The sequence below is a fragment of the Lagenorhynchus albirostris genome, chromosome 13, assembly GCF_949774975.1.
Source record: "Lagenorhynchus albirostris chromosome 13, mLagAlb1.1, whole genome shotgun sequence".
Taxonomy (NCBI): domain Eukaryota; kingdom Metazoa; phylum Chordata; class Mammalia; order Artiodactyla; family Delphinidae; genus Lagenorhynchus; species Lagenorhynchus albirostris.
This window is the reverse complement of record NC_083107.1, coordinates 63256431-63272283: the sequence shown is the minus strand read 5'-3', so window position 1 is coordinate 63272283 and position 15853 is coordinate 63256431. Positions and strand designations below refer to the sequence as shown.

The window sequence follows — 15853 nt, the reverse complement described above, 5'->3', positions numbered from 1 at the left end:
TGTTTTTAATTTCCTAGTTGTTCTTAACCTAACAAAGGGAATGAATACTAAGTAAATCAGAAATATATTAAAAAACTAAAATCCTTGGACATCATCATCAGTTTTATTTATAAAATTAGTGGAAGTTTTCCCTTATGTGTCAATTTGATTTTTGCATAATACATTGTGGAATTTTGGGAGCAAGTAATTGTCTGTTTTTCTTTTGAAAAAGTGCTTGAGAAATTTGTTTCCTGTTTATTCAGTTATTCTGTCATTGGCATGTTTAATTGAAAATTTTTACTTTGTGTCATTGGCCATTTTTTGGTAATGTTTTAATGATTTTAGGGGAAAATGTTTTGTAATGATTGCAGGGTTTCCTGAATAACAGCTTGTGCTTTCCCTTGATCTGAAGCTTTTGTGACTAAAAGATTTCTCTCTGACAAATATAGCATAAAATAAATGTTTTGAGGCTAAAAGTTTCATAGAAGTGTTCTTTATTTTCTTAAGAAAATTACTGACAGTTATCCCTTAGATAAATATTACTTCTTTAGTTCTCTGTCAGTGAAGTTTATTCATTCATTTGATATTTCTTGAGCACTTGCTATGAGACACATGTTGAGTATTTAGTAGTGACCAGACACATTCCCGCCCTCATGGAGCCTGTGTTTTTATGACAGTGATCCAATGCTAAATCCATAAAGCGTACTTATAAATAGGAAACGTAAAACAGGACACAGGGAATCAATGTGTGTGGGATGTTGCAGTTTTATGCCAGGTAGTCGGGAAAAACCTCCTTGAAGTCTTGAAGGTGAGGGAGGAAGCCATGTATATCTGGGGAAGAGTATTCTAGGCAGAGGGAACAGGAGGTTCCCTGAGATAGGAATGTGCCCAGTATGTGAGGAATAGCAAGGAGGCCAGAGTGAGTGCTTTGGGAACACGTGTAAGAGACAAGGTCAGGGAGCTCACAGCTCGTTGAGAGCCCAGTAGGCCCTTGTGAGGCCTTTGGCTTGTATTCTGAATGAGATGGGAAGCCACCGAAGGGAGGAGTGCCATGATCTGACTGCCATACATTAAAGGATGCACCGAATGCCGTCTGGGAAAAAGCTGTAGGAGGGCAAAGTTGGTAGCAGGAAGTCCAGCTGGGAGACTGTTGAAATAATCCAGGCAGAAGATGATAGTGAATTGCACCAGTGTTTGCCATGAAGGTGGTGAAAAATTGTCCCCTCTGGAAAGAGTCAACAGGGTTTGCATGTTGTATTGAGTCTCAGATGACCAAAAAAGGATCAAGAATAGACTTGCCATTTTCAGAGATGGGGGAAGACTTGAAAAGGAACAGGTTTGGATGTGGCTACAGAGAGGGATCAAAGCTTAATTTTGAATGTTTTCTTGGGACAGCCACTAGACCTTAGACACCTACCTAGCAAAGTCTCATAAGCAGCTGGACAGCTGGATTCTTGGACACACATCTGCAGTACTCATATGCACATATACAAGGTCGAGGGGGTCCAGGCTAGAGTTAAACATTTTCTATACAGAAATCTGTAGATGGTATCTAAATCCATGAGATAAGACAGGATAATAGCATCTGGGAAGTCAGTATGGAAAGGAAAAGGCTACAAAGACTGAGCTCTAGGGCTTCCCCTGGACAGGGTCATGAGGAGCAGTGGCCAGCAAGGCAGGAGAGAACAGGATAACCTAGAAGCCGAGTAAAGAAAGAGTAGCACGAAGCAGAGTGGTTCTTCTGTGTCAAATAGGCTGGAAGTTTGAGTCATACGGAGCCAGAGGATGTACTGTTGGTTTTGGCAACATGGGGGCCAGTGGTGACCTTCACAAGGGCAGCTTTGGTGAAGGGTTGACAGCAAAAGCTTGGCTGTGGCAGGTTCAAGAGAGAACGGGAGGGGAGGTGGTGGAGGCAGCCAGTAGGGCAGCTCTTTGGAGGGGTTTTTCTTTAAGGAGAGCTGGGAAATAGAGTGGCAGCTGCAAGAGAGTGGGATGGGGACGATGAGAGGAGAGGTGTTTTCGACAGATGGGGCGCAGTACAGCGGCTTTGCCTGCTGATGGAAATGAACGGGGAGGAAGTCTTTCGGCAAGAGAGGAAGAGAATGCATTGCTTTAGTGGAAGGGTTGGCTTTAGGTAGAACCACCTTCTTCATCGGGAGGGAGGCAGGACAACTATAGATCCAGGTAAGTTGGTAGGCCTGGCTTCGTAGCTTCTATTTTCTCCATGAAATAATAAGTGAAGTCATACTTGAGTGTTAACTAGTTAACCATCTGCTGCATTTCTGCCAAATGAATATTTTGGGGACTGTCGTTACATTTTTAAACATGGCTTATGTTTAGTACCTGCTTTTTGAGAACTAAGCAATTCTTCAAAAAACTCAGAATATATCCAGAAACGTATTCTTGTATTAAATGATTTAATATACTCGCCTTCTTTGCCTCACTATAGGCCTGTCTCTTTACATGTATAAAAATGGAAAGAAATCATACATGTATCTGTAAGAGATGAGTAAGTGATACCGTTTCCTTCAGTGAATATTAAGGGAACATGGAAAGGAGGAGGAAGCACAGATGTTTTACTTTCTATCACCTGCGTAACAACTCTTTCTCTACCTCTTCATTTAGTTGGTTCTGTGTGGAAAAACCACAAGAGGTGGTACTGGAGAGTAACCCTAGATTCTTATCTGAGGAAGTGTCCACAGCAGAACTAGAGATCTCTGAGTTTCCTTCCCTCTTGGAGAGTTTTCCACGACTGGGGCAATCTGATGAAGTAATCGATTTGTACTGATTTCTATTTACATAGCACCTTCCTTGAGGAACAGAGTATTCTGTGGGCATTATTTTAAGAGTCCTGGAGGAGTTCAGCAAGGCTGGAGAGCTGAACGATCAAGTCTTGTTATTCTAAGCATTATTTAATAACGTTTATGATTTGTCCTTCAAAGAATTCTTGGCCTCCCGGCAGGCAATGGATTGCAAAATGGGAGAATGAGCTGTTAGCTCAGTTTTTCTCCCACGTGACCTGGGTATTGACTCGGCTCCGAAGTCCCACTCAGTCAACAGGGCCGGATGCTTCTCCTTCGCAGAGGATACTGCCGGTGCTGGTTGGCCTCCCCTTGTTGAAGTTGGATGAATGCTGAAGTGCTGTCGCAGCATTCTGGTTGAATGCAGAGGCGAGACTCTTTGTTCATGACCTCTGATGTGAGTCTTGAACTCGTTATATTTATTTCTTTAGCTGCCTTTGCTTTTGGTCACATCCTAGTTTAATGACTGAAAGATGGCAGCTAGACTGAAGTCCGTCTGTCAAGAACAGTGTTCACATTTTTGAATTTTGCTCTGTCGTTAATGATGGGGAAGCAGAAATGAAAGCTTTTTGTATTGGGGAGGGTATCAGCTCCACTTCCATCCCATTTGCCATTCAGTCTGGACGTCTGTGGTTTGTCTTAACCCACGGGCCAGCACCTCTTCTTGGAGGTATGAATGCACACAGGGTCTGGCAGAAGCTGCAGACGGGATGTTGACTTTTGAGTGTCTTGACTGACTGACTAGGAGGCCCAGTGGAGGTGCTGTGTGGCTCCAGGCAATCTGTTTCTAGCCAAGGACTCTAAAACCCAAAGTTTGAAAGTGCCTGGTTGACATTTCTGGGGCTGATTTACCTACAGGGTAACTCACATGTTTTTGTCAGGGGGACCAAGCAAGAAAACTGTGCCAACAGTTGCCCTGTTAACTCCTGACTCGTCTGACTCTGGCTTCTCAGGTTTGTAATTCTTAATCAGCCAATGCGTGCAGCTAGGGATGATCTTCTTCCACTGATTTGACCCGTGGGCTTCACTCTCATCACTGGTGAAGCAAGGCTCTTGGACCAGAATGGCCTCCAGCATCCTGTGCGCCCCGATCTCTGTGGGGTTGTACAGTCATCCTTTGAGTCACTTTGTTCCACATTTATTGGGTTGCCTACTTTACAGAAGGCACTAGGGGTCCTTAGGTATTAATTTATTCAAGGCATTTGAGGAAGATGCCTCTGAAACAGCAAATGGCCTGTGTAGGAAAGGCCACTGTCACTGAAGTCCCACTGAGCTCTTGAGAGATGAGTAGTATTGTCTTCAGCTTGTCACATTGAGGAATTTGAAACTCAGAGCACTGTATGTTAGTTTTGAGTGCTTTAAAACTTAAACTCTTTTACACAATACCCTAGATAATGTGGAAATGATTTGAAAGTAGTGGAAATGATTTTAAAGGAGCGAACACAGGAGAGAATATTATCTAATGCATTTAATGTTTACGGAGATCCTCTCAGAGCTATGGATGACAGTCTAGTGTCAAACAGTTAAGTTTTTCAATGCTGATTTTGAGATTGTGGAAAACTTAACTAATAAGAATGGAGAAGTATTATAAATGCTTCCTGTAGACACAAGAGGATCATCTGAGAGTATAAGGGTCTCTTTTAGAATTAGATTACTTTATAGCAGAATGCTTATGAAACACGAGGGGGGAAATATGAAATAAAATGTATTTTCTGCTTCCAAGAAGATGTGAACATTATAAAAATCAGAATTAAGTCATATGAAACTGTCTCTGCCTCTTGAAAATACAGATGATTCCAGGCCAAAAAGAATTTTTTTTGGCAAAGAAACATACTAAGTTTTTTTAAAACAATAAGCCCAGAGAATCTCAAGTGCCTATAAAGTGACTACTATAGCTGGGAGGTAACATGGGCATAATGATTAAGGGCCTGCTTTCCTTGGATGTCTCAGTTCGCTGAAGTGAGCATAACTTAGGTGATGGTATGAGCATCTGCATGGCAGCTGCTGGTACTGAGAGTTAATGCCAGAGAAGACAAAATAGTTGGCACACCATTTCCAACTTCATTATTGTTCCAAGGGCCAGAAAAAAACATAGAAGTTTATATTCTTTTGAAGTGGGACGATGTTGTCTCTTTTTTGTCTTGGGCTTCACACCCTTACACACACACAGTATTCTCAAGATATTTGTAAGCTTGGTCTGACAACTTAGAGTAAGCAGATTTTTTTTTTCTTCAACTGTAAAAAAAAAAAAAAAAATCAAACTAGGTGAGTTTTGTCTGTTGTAGAATCAGCATTCCATTGTAGTTTTTAAAATTGATGAGGTATAGTCCTAGAGAAATTTTAAATGTCCTGAAAACATTTAAAGCACTGATTTGAAAACTGTGTCTTTCAATAAAGTTTTATTGGGACATAGTCAAACTCATTCATTGACATACTGTTGTTGACAATCTGCTTTCCTGCTACCGCAGCAGAGTTGAATAGTTGCAACAGAGTCCTTTAGGCCTACAGCTCTAAAATATTTACTATTTGGCTGTTTGTGGAAAAAGTTTCTGGATGCCGTCTTGCAAGGGGCTGGAAGACCTGGTTGGCCACTAGGATATCTTCACACACCAGACTATGTGTCTTGATCTCTTGCATTAGAACCGCGGGTGAATGAGAAACAGTCTTGGAAAACCATTTGAAAAGAACTGAGGGTATTTCTGCTCCAGAAGAATCATTTTCTTTTAAGCGAGAGGGCCAACCCAAGTGGATCTCTTCAGGTCCCTTGTAACTTCAGCTTTCTTGGCTTCTGTGGTAATGTCTGTGAGGAGATGAAGGGCTGTCAGGTGGAAGAGGCATTAGATTGTGAGAATGTGGGGAGGTGAATTAGGATTAATGGGTGCAGCTGACTGTGAGGACATAACTTCAGCTTAAGAATAGCACTTGTTAGGGACTGCCCATAACTAGACTGTGCCATCTTAACAGGTAATGAGCTCCCTGTCACTAGAGATGTTCAAATAAAAGTTGTCAGAAAACCTTTGAAGTCCCATTCCAACCTTGAAATTCTAACGGCTCCTTTGGGTAAGGTTTTTGTTTCCAAGCTCAGATTTGACCACATTTTATTTTGTTGTGGGCCTTTAGAGTCTTCTTGGATGATTTTCTGAAAACACAATGCTGGTCAAACCAAAGCAATATAAAGGGGGAGAATCTCTTCTGTTGGGCAGGGGATGGTAGAAGATAGGCTGACCCAAAGGCAGGCTTTCCTTTGCCCACTGTAGCAACACAGTGACCACAGGAAGGGCACTGCTTCCAATCAGCCTTAAAGCTTCAAAGATGAATCATGTCTCTTCCGCTGTCTTGAGCTGCTGCTACCATTTTTGCTTTCTGCCTAGGCTCCTGGGAAGCGGAAGGACCTGGCTGGGGGCATTTCACAAATGCGGATGTCAAAATAGGGTTTCTGTATTGTGCTTTGCCCCAGTTTATATAGGGGCCTGGCTGCAAGTGGCAATCCTGGATGAGGCCATCCCTTCTCTGTGCAACTCTGTTGTTACTGCACAAAAGCAGCCGTAGACAGTGTGTAAATGCACGAGTGGCTGTGTTCCAATAAAACTTTATTTACAAAAGCAGGCAGTGGGCCAGATTTGATCCCAGGGCCATTGCTTGCTGACCCCGATAAACATTGAAAGTTAAAACTGGCTGGAAAACATCATTTCTCATTCTCTCATGTTCTGGAGAAAAGGTGAAATGACAGGTCCAGAGTCATAGCATGGCTGAGCCAGGATTACCACCCAGAATCTGACTTGAAGATGAGTATCCACTATGTGATACTGTGCTGCCTCTGCTGTGTAACAGGTGATAGCATCTGGTTTTTAAAAGAGGGCTGTATGAATGAAAGAAATACCTCCTTTAGGTGGCTTATGAGGAGCCGCAGTGAGAGCTCCAGGGTGGCATTTTAACCGAGGCAATCCTTTAGCCCAGGGCCTTGGCCTCCTTTTCTTAGATGGACCCTGTTCACAGTAAAACAAAATATAGGCTGCATAAATTTATATGGAGAAGGAGTGCCCGGAGTTGTGAAAAAGCACTGGGCTCCTGCAGCTGCGTCACAGGATTTGATCACTTCAGCTGGGAGTGCCAGGAGATTTGAGACAGATGTTTTCAGACATGCTGCATGCCTAAAACATTTCCAGGGGTCGGGCTGCAAATAGTGACTTAATAAGTGGAGGAACAGGGAAAGTATGCAAGTCGAGGACACAAGAGTTTATTCACCACTAGGTGCACGGCCAACCTCTGTGCATTACATCTGCCTGTCAGGGCTGGCTCTTTCATCTGTCGTGCCCTCCGTACTGCTCTTTGTCTGCCCGTGAATAAAGTGCAGCATTGTGGTTAGTAATCCCACTCCAGTGACTCGACTTCAAATGTGGTTTTGGAGTGCATCCCAGAGTTCTGTTTGCTAAGCTTCCTACTCCTGTTTCAGAGACACCACTGGATACAGAGCAGCGAGCACTAAAGGCTTCCCTCTTTCCTTAACCTGTCGGGTTGTGGGCTCTCTCTTTCCCCCTCTCCCTCCTTTCCTTTCTCTTTTTCCTTTTTTTTTTTTTAACCTTCCAAGGCAAGTTCATGGATACTAAGCTGATGTGTTTGTTGTTCTTTTTCTCCCTGCCTCCACTCCTAGTGAGTAACCACACTGGCCGCATCAAGGTGGTCTTTACTCCGAGCATCTGTAAAGTGACCTGCACCAAGGGCAGCTGTCAGAACAGCTGTGAGAAGGGGAACACCACCACTCTTATTAGTGAGAACGGTCACGCTGCCGACACCCTGACAGCCACGAACTTCCGAGTGGGTGAGTTCTAACTGTCCTTGCCGACTAGAGTTTGAGATCGTAGCATTTAGACACCCCCTCCATTCACACTGCTCTCTGCTTGAATGGGTTTCTGTCTATGAGTACGCATATGCTGCTTTCACGAGATCCTTTAAATTACTTTCGGAATAATTTTTAACTTGGTATTTGGTTTCTGAGAGAGATGGCAAGGAGAGTATCGCCCCTAATTGTTTATCATGTATACAGCCTTGTGGTGATGGGGAGGTATCAGTAGGACAGAAGGGAAGAGGCTTTAAATTAAAACCCTAATGTACAGCTTGCATTGATCAATTTCAAATTTTATCTGCTCAGTGATAAGTAGAATTTATGTTAGATTTGATTCATGTTATAAAATTTGGATGGTAGTGATTAAATTTAAACTTTTATGTCATAAATAGCCAGGTTCTTAAAAGTTTCTAAAAATTGTCAAAAATCTGTATTTCAGTTGTAGAAAGGAATACAGACTTGCATCTTTTGCCACGTTTCTGCTGTGTATCAAAAGGCTAAATTATAAGTTGATGTATGACATGGATTTGGGAGAAGATATGCTAGTGGATTACTGTCAGCACTTAAAGCCTTTTAATCTTTCATAATTTAAATATGAACTATGGTAGTTACTGCAAAAAGGCTTTTTACTTTTAAATTCTTGTTTCTTTTTTACTACTTTGTAAATGGAGAAAGTATTGCGGACCACTGAATGCTGTCACATTGCCATGTTGTCATGCAATATGGTATTTTTGTCACAGAGAAATGTCTTTTATTATTTTTTGACCAATTATGGTTTGCCATGTGTACTCAAATAATCACAGACACCCACGATACTTTATGAGTTACTCACAAGAATAACCCAAATGTCAGACAGATAATAACACTGGCTAGATCTGGTCTTTTTATGGAATATTGCTGTTTAGTCTTGAGAGCATGTGTCTAGGAGGTGGCGGGGGGGGGGGTGTCTGTTTCAAACTGATTTCCATCAAGACAAAATACAAGGAGGCAGTTTGAAGTCCTTATTAGCTCTTTGATTATCCTACTGTTTTACTGTGACTCCGGTTTCTGTTGAGGTCAAAGCACTGCTCTCGATAGTCTATACTTGGAAAAAACGTGTGCCCATAGATACTATTTAAGGGGGTATTGTTAATTTCCTGGCTATGATAGGGGTACTTCAGGCATATTTTTTAAAAGAATTTAACTGTTAGGTGCCAAAGGGCACATTATGCTTTAGCAGGACAGAGAGCTGGGTCTAATGGGAAGTGTGTTAAACTGATGATCAGGAAACTAGATTCTGGTCCTGGTCCTGCCAGTAACTAGCTAATCCACAGGGTGCGACCGTTAATATTTCTGGACCTTAGTGTTTCTCATCCATAAAATAAGTGGCTTATATTTAGTGATGTCTAAAATTCAGTCCATCTCTAAAATCCTAGGACTTTTTATCAGTAACAAGCCAAAGTGTTTTTCAGCTGTTTTACAGGGCTATAGACAAGGAAGAGAAAAAGCAATTCCCAATTAGGTTATTATGGGCTAAATGGCTTATTCCCATTTTTACTTTCCTTGTTTGCCTTCCTTACTCTCCTTGCTTTTCTTCCTCCATGATCATCGATAATGTCTGCTCCTCTTCCTTTTGGCATTCTTCATAAACCTTTACAGTAGGAATGACGGAGTAATTGGGTGGGTGGTAATTTTTTGGCTTACAGTGTATTCACTTCGAAACTAAATATTTGAAGGCTTTGAGAAGCAGAGGAAGTCTTCTTGTTAAAACATGCTGCACACTTTCCTCTCTGGCATTAGAGCAGATGTTTAGGAACAGGATACACACAGCCTATTCAAAATACAAAATGGGACACAACTATTTACCAAAAAATCTCAAAACTGGCACTAAAACTCCGCCACAAAAGGATTGGCAAAGTAGTTGAATTTAAAAAAATAATAGTAAAAGGGAGAAGGCATAGTAATGAATAGTTTCACATTGGAAATCATGGGAATTGTTTCATTTATATCCTGAGCTATTTCTCTTCTGTACTTCAAATATAGGGTAATCTGACAGACAAGTTTTAAAAATTATTTTACTGAAGATGGTAATTTTGTAGAATTTAGAGATTATGATTCTCTAGAAATACAGAGAATTTCAAAATTCATTTTTAGGCATGTAAGGTATCTTCTGGGGATTTACTGGTTTAATATAATGTTGTTACTTACAGGAAGTGGTTTTCTAATTGATTTTTTCTCACTATATTTACAATATGTTAAATCTTTTGACAAATAAGATGTGTTACATGGAAAATAGTAGTTTGAGGACAATTCAAAATGTATTGTAACTTGTCAGCTACTCTTTCGCCTCTGATGTTTAAGGCTACTAAAAGGTGGGGACTGGTAGACTTTAAGGGGCCAGATAGTAAATATTTTAGACTTTGCAGCCCATACAGTGTGCGTCACAAGCACTCAACCCCGTGTGGTATCGTGACAACAGCCAGAGATGGTAGGTACGGGAAGGGTGTGGCTGCATTACAAAAACAGTCAGTGGCCTGAATTTGACGCTAGTGCCAGCATTTGCTGACCCCTGCCCCAAGGAGTCAAAATAATACAGGGAAAACCATATAGATTTCATAGTTAAGGCACCTTAATTAAATAATCCATTTTGATGATCAGAAGAGCAGAAATAATTTTTCACATTTCCCTGGTGATGTCCAGTTATTTTGAAAGAGGTAGAATGGATATTATTGTCACTATTTTTTTGGACAAGGAAACAGAGGTCCACTGACTTAAGTGAGTCTCCCTTCATTACACAGCAATTCAGTTAGCTGGGACTAGAGCCCAGGTCTCCTTGTGTCCTCTTTAACTCTCTGGGGTCTGACTGTGATGTGTAGGAGGGACAAGTAAGGGAAGAACCTGAGGGAGTTGGGTTTTCTGGGAAGACCAGATGGTATAAAAGAGAATTAGCAACTGGGAGTCAAATAGCCCTGGGTTCGAATGCTGGCTTCTTCATATCCATTGGTCGTGCTTACCTGGCTCACTGTCCTTTCCAGGTTCAGGTCACTCATCCACACAATGCAGGTGATAATAGGTAGGTGGTGGGTTTAGTAGGCACAGGGGTGACATAGGTTCCTTCCTCCCTTTTTTGTGCTGCTCCTGTTTTTTCTTTCTGGTCTATGGTGACTATGAGTCTGGGCTGGTCAGATGTGAGAAGCAGGTGCATTTCTTGTGACAAGTAAGCATGTACTCTCTTTTCCTGGGAATTCAGTGGGAGAAATAACCTTAACTTCTACTTAATGTGACTCTAAAAGTGAGGCCTGAATGAAGATGATGTCCAAGGGAAGTACTCTGAGATTCTAAGAGAAACTCATTCTTGTGAATGTGATACTGACATGATATAACAGAATATTTACATTAAGGGGAATTTTCTGTAAATACCACTTTTGTTGTGGCATTCTGACCTTTGCCTCCTTGCACTTTCCTCCCTTTGCCTTTTTACAAAATGGAAACATATCCCCGGTTTTAATGGCTTCTTTGCATTTCATGGGGGTATAATGAAGATGACCTCCTGGGACTTTTAAGTTGTTGCTTATGGAGTTATAAGTTTCTCTAATAAGAAAAACATAGGAATTCTCTGTTGCCACAAGTAGAATATTTCAAATAAAATAATACTGTTGCTTGGCATATCTTACTTGTAGAGAGAGAGATTGAAAGGCAATCACAATTGCAAAGCTAACACATTTGGTTTATGTGATGCTGCTTTTTCTGAGGAGCTGTGAGGGACTCGTGTTCCATTAGCACCAATTGAATACAGATAAAAAGTATTTGAGAATTTGAAAACTATGATCCCATGGTATTTCATTTGGTGCTTGCTTCCCCTGAGAGAGGTAAAGGGTAGTATCCGTATTTTATAGATGTGAGTACCAAGGCTTTAGTGGTTTGATCAAAGGTGACTTTAAGTCAGGTTTTCTTATTCCAGAGTCTAAAAACCTCTTCTCTTCCTGTGTTGCCTGCTATGACCATGTGTTAAGTGATTATGTAGACAACATGGTGCTAGATTTTCCAGGACAAGAAAATCGTAAAGCTGCCCTCGAAGAGCTTATGCTTTGAGGAGGAGATGAGGAGTGTATGTAAATAACCCTCATTTAAGGTAGAAAGCTCATAGCAGGACCTCAGAAGAGGAGATTCCACTTCTAGCTGAGGAAGAATACTATGAGAGAGAAAGGATGGCATGTGACTTTTCTGTTCAGTTCTTTGTGCTCTCCCCAGCTGCTAAACATGTTGGCTCATAGTAGTAGGTTGTCTGACAGCAGACTGATGGGGGCAGTGCAGCTTGACACAATGATACGTTCCAGAATAAAGATGGATGGGAAGGGAGAGGTAAAGTTGATAAGGGAAGGAAGAATTTACCCATTTGAATGAGGCATGGAGACATGCAGGCACAGATGGTTTGTGGAAATTGAGAGGAGTTGCATTTACTGGTGAAAGCATGAAGGGCAGTGATCCTGGATGGCAAGTCTGGGAAGGTAGGCTGGGGCACGGCTGTGGAGCACCTTGAATTTCAAGCTTAGGAATTTGGCTTTTACTCTTTCAGAACTTACTAAAGAAGTTCTCTGAAAAGGGGACATTGATATTTATCATTCTGAAAAAGAGAGAGGGAAGGTTTCTCAGTTTTTTAGGCAGGAAACTGGTGATCTAATAGTCTAAATAAGCTCTGAACAGCCCATAGTAATGATGACAACCTCTAGCCGCTTTCACCTACTGTGAGGTTCCTTTGCTGCCCTACACTGGGAATCTCCCAATGTATGGCAGAAAGCCAACTCAATACTATAGTGTTTTGGGGTGGAATGGAAGCGTCCTTGATGCTACACTCATTAGGTAGGTTCTCCTCGTAAGGATGGAAAAAAATTCACTCTCAATGAGGCATTAAATAAACCAACATCACTGCTCAGTCGGGAGAAGCATTGAGACTTTTGGGGGAGCGGCTTAGTTCAGACACTGAGTCCTTCACCTTCTTATCATTGTTTGGATCCCTTGGTGTTTATCCAGCACAGAAACCAGTGAAAGGCAACATGTCACTCTTTGAACTGGTGCATATATTTTCCCCTTAACACATTGTACAGGTTTTATGTTTTTTAAAGATTAGCCAATACAATACTAAGAAGATGGTTGCCTTTCATTTGGGCAAGTTAGAGTGCTTACGAACTTGTGCAACTACTCTACTCCAAAATATATTTAGCCTCGTAAAATTATCTTCTAATACTGAGTAAATGTCATAATGTAGAGCACTGCCTTTATTTAAGTTGTGAAGCACCCTTAAAAGGCTGGTATTGGGAACGTTATTCATCTAACATATACTTACTGAGCACCTACTATGTGCCAGGGATTGGTTTAAGCTTTAGGAATATATAGCAATGAATAAAATAGGCAAAGTCCTTGCTCTCCTGCTATATTAAAAACACGTGGCTATATATCAATAATATATGAACCTTTAGGACATTATGTTGAGTAAATGAGCCAGTCACGAGAAGACAAATACTGTGATTCCACTTATGAAATATCTAGAATAGTCAGATTCTTAGAGAAAGAGAATGGTAGTTGCTGGTGTTGGTGGAAAGGGGGAAATAAGGAATTATTTCGTGAGTACCGAATTTCAGTTTTGAAGGTAACATTCGAGAGAGTATATGAATATATAATACTTAACGCTACTGAACTGTACACCTAGAAATGGTTAAGATGGTAAATTTTACATCACATGTATTCGACCAAAATTTTTAAAAACTACAAAAGGGTGTACATTACTGTCAGATGTATACTATCAAAAATATACCGTCAGAAACATTATATATGATATAATGTCAGGTAGTGATAGATGTCATGAAGAAATAAAAAGTTGAGAGAGGGGAGATCATGGGGAGTGTTGGTGGGAGGTATGGATCACTATTTCGGGCATGTTAGGAAGGGCTCTCTGGTTAGATGCTATGTAAGCAGCGACTTAAATGAAGTGTGAGTGATGAGCTCGTGGAGGGAACATCACACACTTAATAATCTAACTCTGTGACTGTGTTTGTTATTTTATTTCAACTGTAGAGCCTCTCCAAAGGCTGGTGTGAGAAGCATTCATTCATACTCTTCCAAATGTCATTTTGGGTTAGGTTTTAGTGATGTGTATGGTATCAGGGAATCATATTTAATAATATCTTTAGATAAAGAGCCTCATGTCCAGAGGATAGAGCCAAGCAAGTCTTGTCCCCTGGGTGGAAAAATGGTCCTGGAATTATTGCACAAGGAATCTTGGTTATTTATAATAAAAAAAAAGATAAGGTCTTAGATGTAGAAACAAATTACCAAAAAAGCTGTGTCACTTCTTTCTTCAACATTATTTTGTATAAGACGGATGACATGATTTGGGGCTGGAGCTTTTAAGTAAGGGAAATAAAATCCGTTCTGTTTATGAGGGTACGCGCGCGCGCGCGCGCGCGCGCGCGTGTGTGTGTTAGGGGGAGGGTAGTGAGTGGAAGGGAGCTTCGTGGAAAGGTAGTTCCAGGGGTTGGTCGGACCAAGGAAGAGCAGTAGGTTGACCCTAAAAGCCAAAATAGGGAGAAATCTTCTGATGCCCCTCACTTTCCCGGCTTCAGAAATCTTCATCTGATTGAAGATGAAGATTCCTGAAGCCGGGAAAGTGAGGGGCATCAGAGTGGGTAGTATAGAAAGTATGTCTGTAGTCAGAACAGTTTAAAAAAAAAAAAACCTTAGGTAAAAGAGGGTTCAGCAGTCTGCTGGCTCTGTGAGAAAGTCATGTGTGATTGATTGCTGCTTTTAAGCTATGTCTGGCCTGTATCATGGGGGTGGATGGGACTTCTTAAAGGAGTCTTGCTAGGCTAGCCTAGGATAAATGACCTTTCAAAATTCCTTGGAGTCTGCAACACAATGTCACAAAGCATGTGTTCTTTCCTAGTCTGTCAGCTTGAGCATGTGGAATGATCTTTGGAAAACTCCAGACTGCTTAGCATAGCACACGGGGCCCCTCCAGGATCAGCTGCCGCCTGGCTCCCTGGCTGTGCCCCTTTCTCTCTGCTTCTGCCAAACTGAGCCTCTAGGGGTGCCAAGGTCCCCCAGTGCTCCAAACCTTCTGTGCCTCTGTTCACACTGATGCCTCTGCCTGGGGGGTGTGCTCCCCCACCCAGTGTGCCTGGGCATCACCCACTGCTTCTGCCAGAGTCAGCCAAGCACCCCTCAGGATGCAGGGCCTCACTTCCCTTACTTGTTGCCATGCCTGTTTCTTCCACTGAGCTCCAGACTGGGGACAGGGCCCTGTCCGCTTCACGTTGTTATCCCCAGCGCTGGTGTAGTGCCTCACTTGGGAGATGCTTAACTCGTTCTGGTTGACAGAGTACATTGTCTCTGCAGGTGCCCATGTGAGGGTGGCATGTACACACCTACCTAGCACAGCTTCTTCGTGACTTCTTGGGCAACTGAAATCGCGGGAGCAGAATAATCATCTGAGAAGTCTCTACAGGGCTTGGGGTCACAGGAAAGAACGCATTCCAGTATCTGCAAGATGCATGAAAAAGGGCACCTTTGTAACACTGTGCCTGGAGTTTGGATTTTACATTTTTAACACTGACTGCAGTGTTCTTTCTACTCAGGGCAAAGTGCAGTTAGATTTCCATACCTTTAGTACAGTTTCCCACTGCACGGCATTCCTGCTCCCCATGCTGCGTCTCTCTAAATACTGACAGTCTTTTAAGGAACAACCTCAAGTTCCATTTCAAACACTTCTGTCTGCGCTATTTTTTTTTTTTTTTTCCTATTTTGCCTCTAGTCATTACCATGCCAACTGACACTCGGTGGTCTAGCTCAGGTGTATTACTGACTGGTCCCAAGACCCTGGGCTGGTGATTGAACCTCTTTGATTCCATGCTGGTAAAATGAATCCGATGATGCCTTGACCTTCCTGTAGAACTGTTCTGGGGCTCACGAGAAGCAGCAGGCTGGTGGTGTATGTGGGTCCCTTGGATCGCCTTGAAGATCTTTCTCTACTTCTGAAAATAACCAATCCTGCTTTTAATTAGCAAACCCTACCTCCTGTGAACTGGGGGACAGTACTTCCCTTTCTTGGATAGGGTGTGCGACCTGTGGCACACAGAGACGGTGGTTCCTTTGTTTCCTGATCCCTATAGGGATGCACAGTAGCATCAAGGACACAGGAGGATGTTTCTAGTACTCCTCCATGTTGGCGCTCTACTAGTACCAGCTCCACTGGTGC

The 15853-nt window shown here is 42.0% G+C and overlaps 1 protein-coding gene across 12 annotated transcripts in view; it reads left to right on the top strand.

Annotated features, from left to right (window-relative positions):
* Positions 1-15853, top strand: part of LTBP1 (latent transforming growth factor beta binding protein 1) — a 432767-nt gene that overhangs the window by 164016 nt on the left and 252898 nt on the right. For 5 of the 12 annotated variants that reach the window (XM_060170098.1, XM_060170096.1, XM_060170100.1 and 2 more), the window contains one exon: positions 7432-7599. The exons of 1 other annotated variant lie outside the window; for it this stretch is intronic. In XM_060170098.1, the coding sequence (XP_060026081.1) occupies positions 7432-7599 (168 nt within the window). Of the gene's footprint in view, positions 1-7307; positions 7600-15853 lie in introns of those variants that run through there. 6 more of the 12 variants (XM_060170107.1, XM_060170103.1, XM_060170105.1 and 3 more) reach the window with 5 other exon arrangements.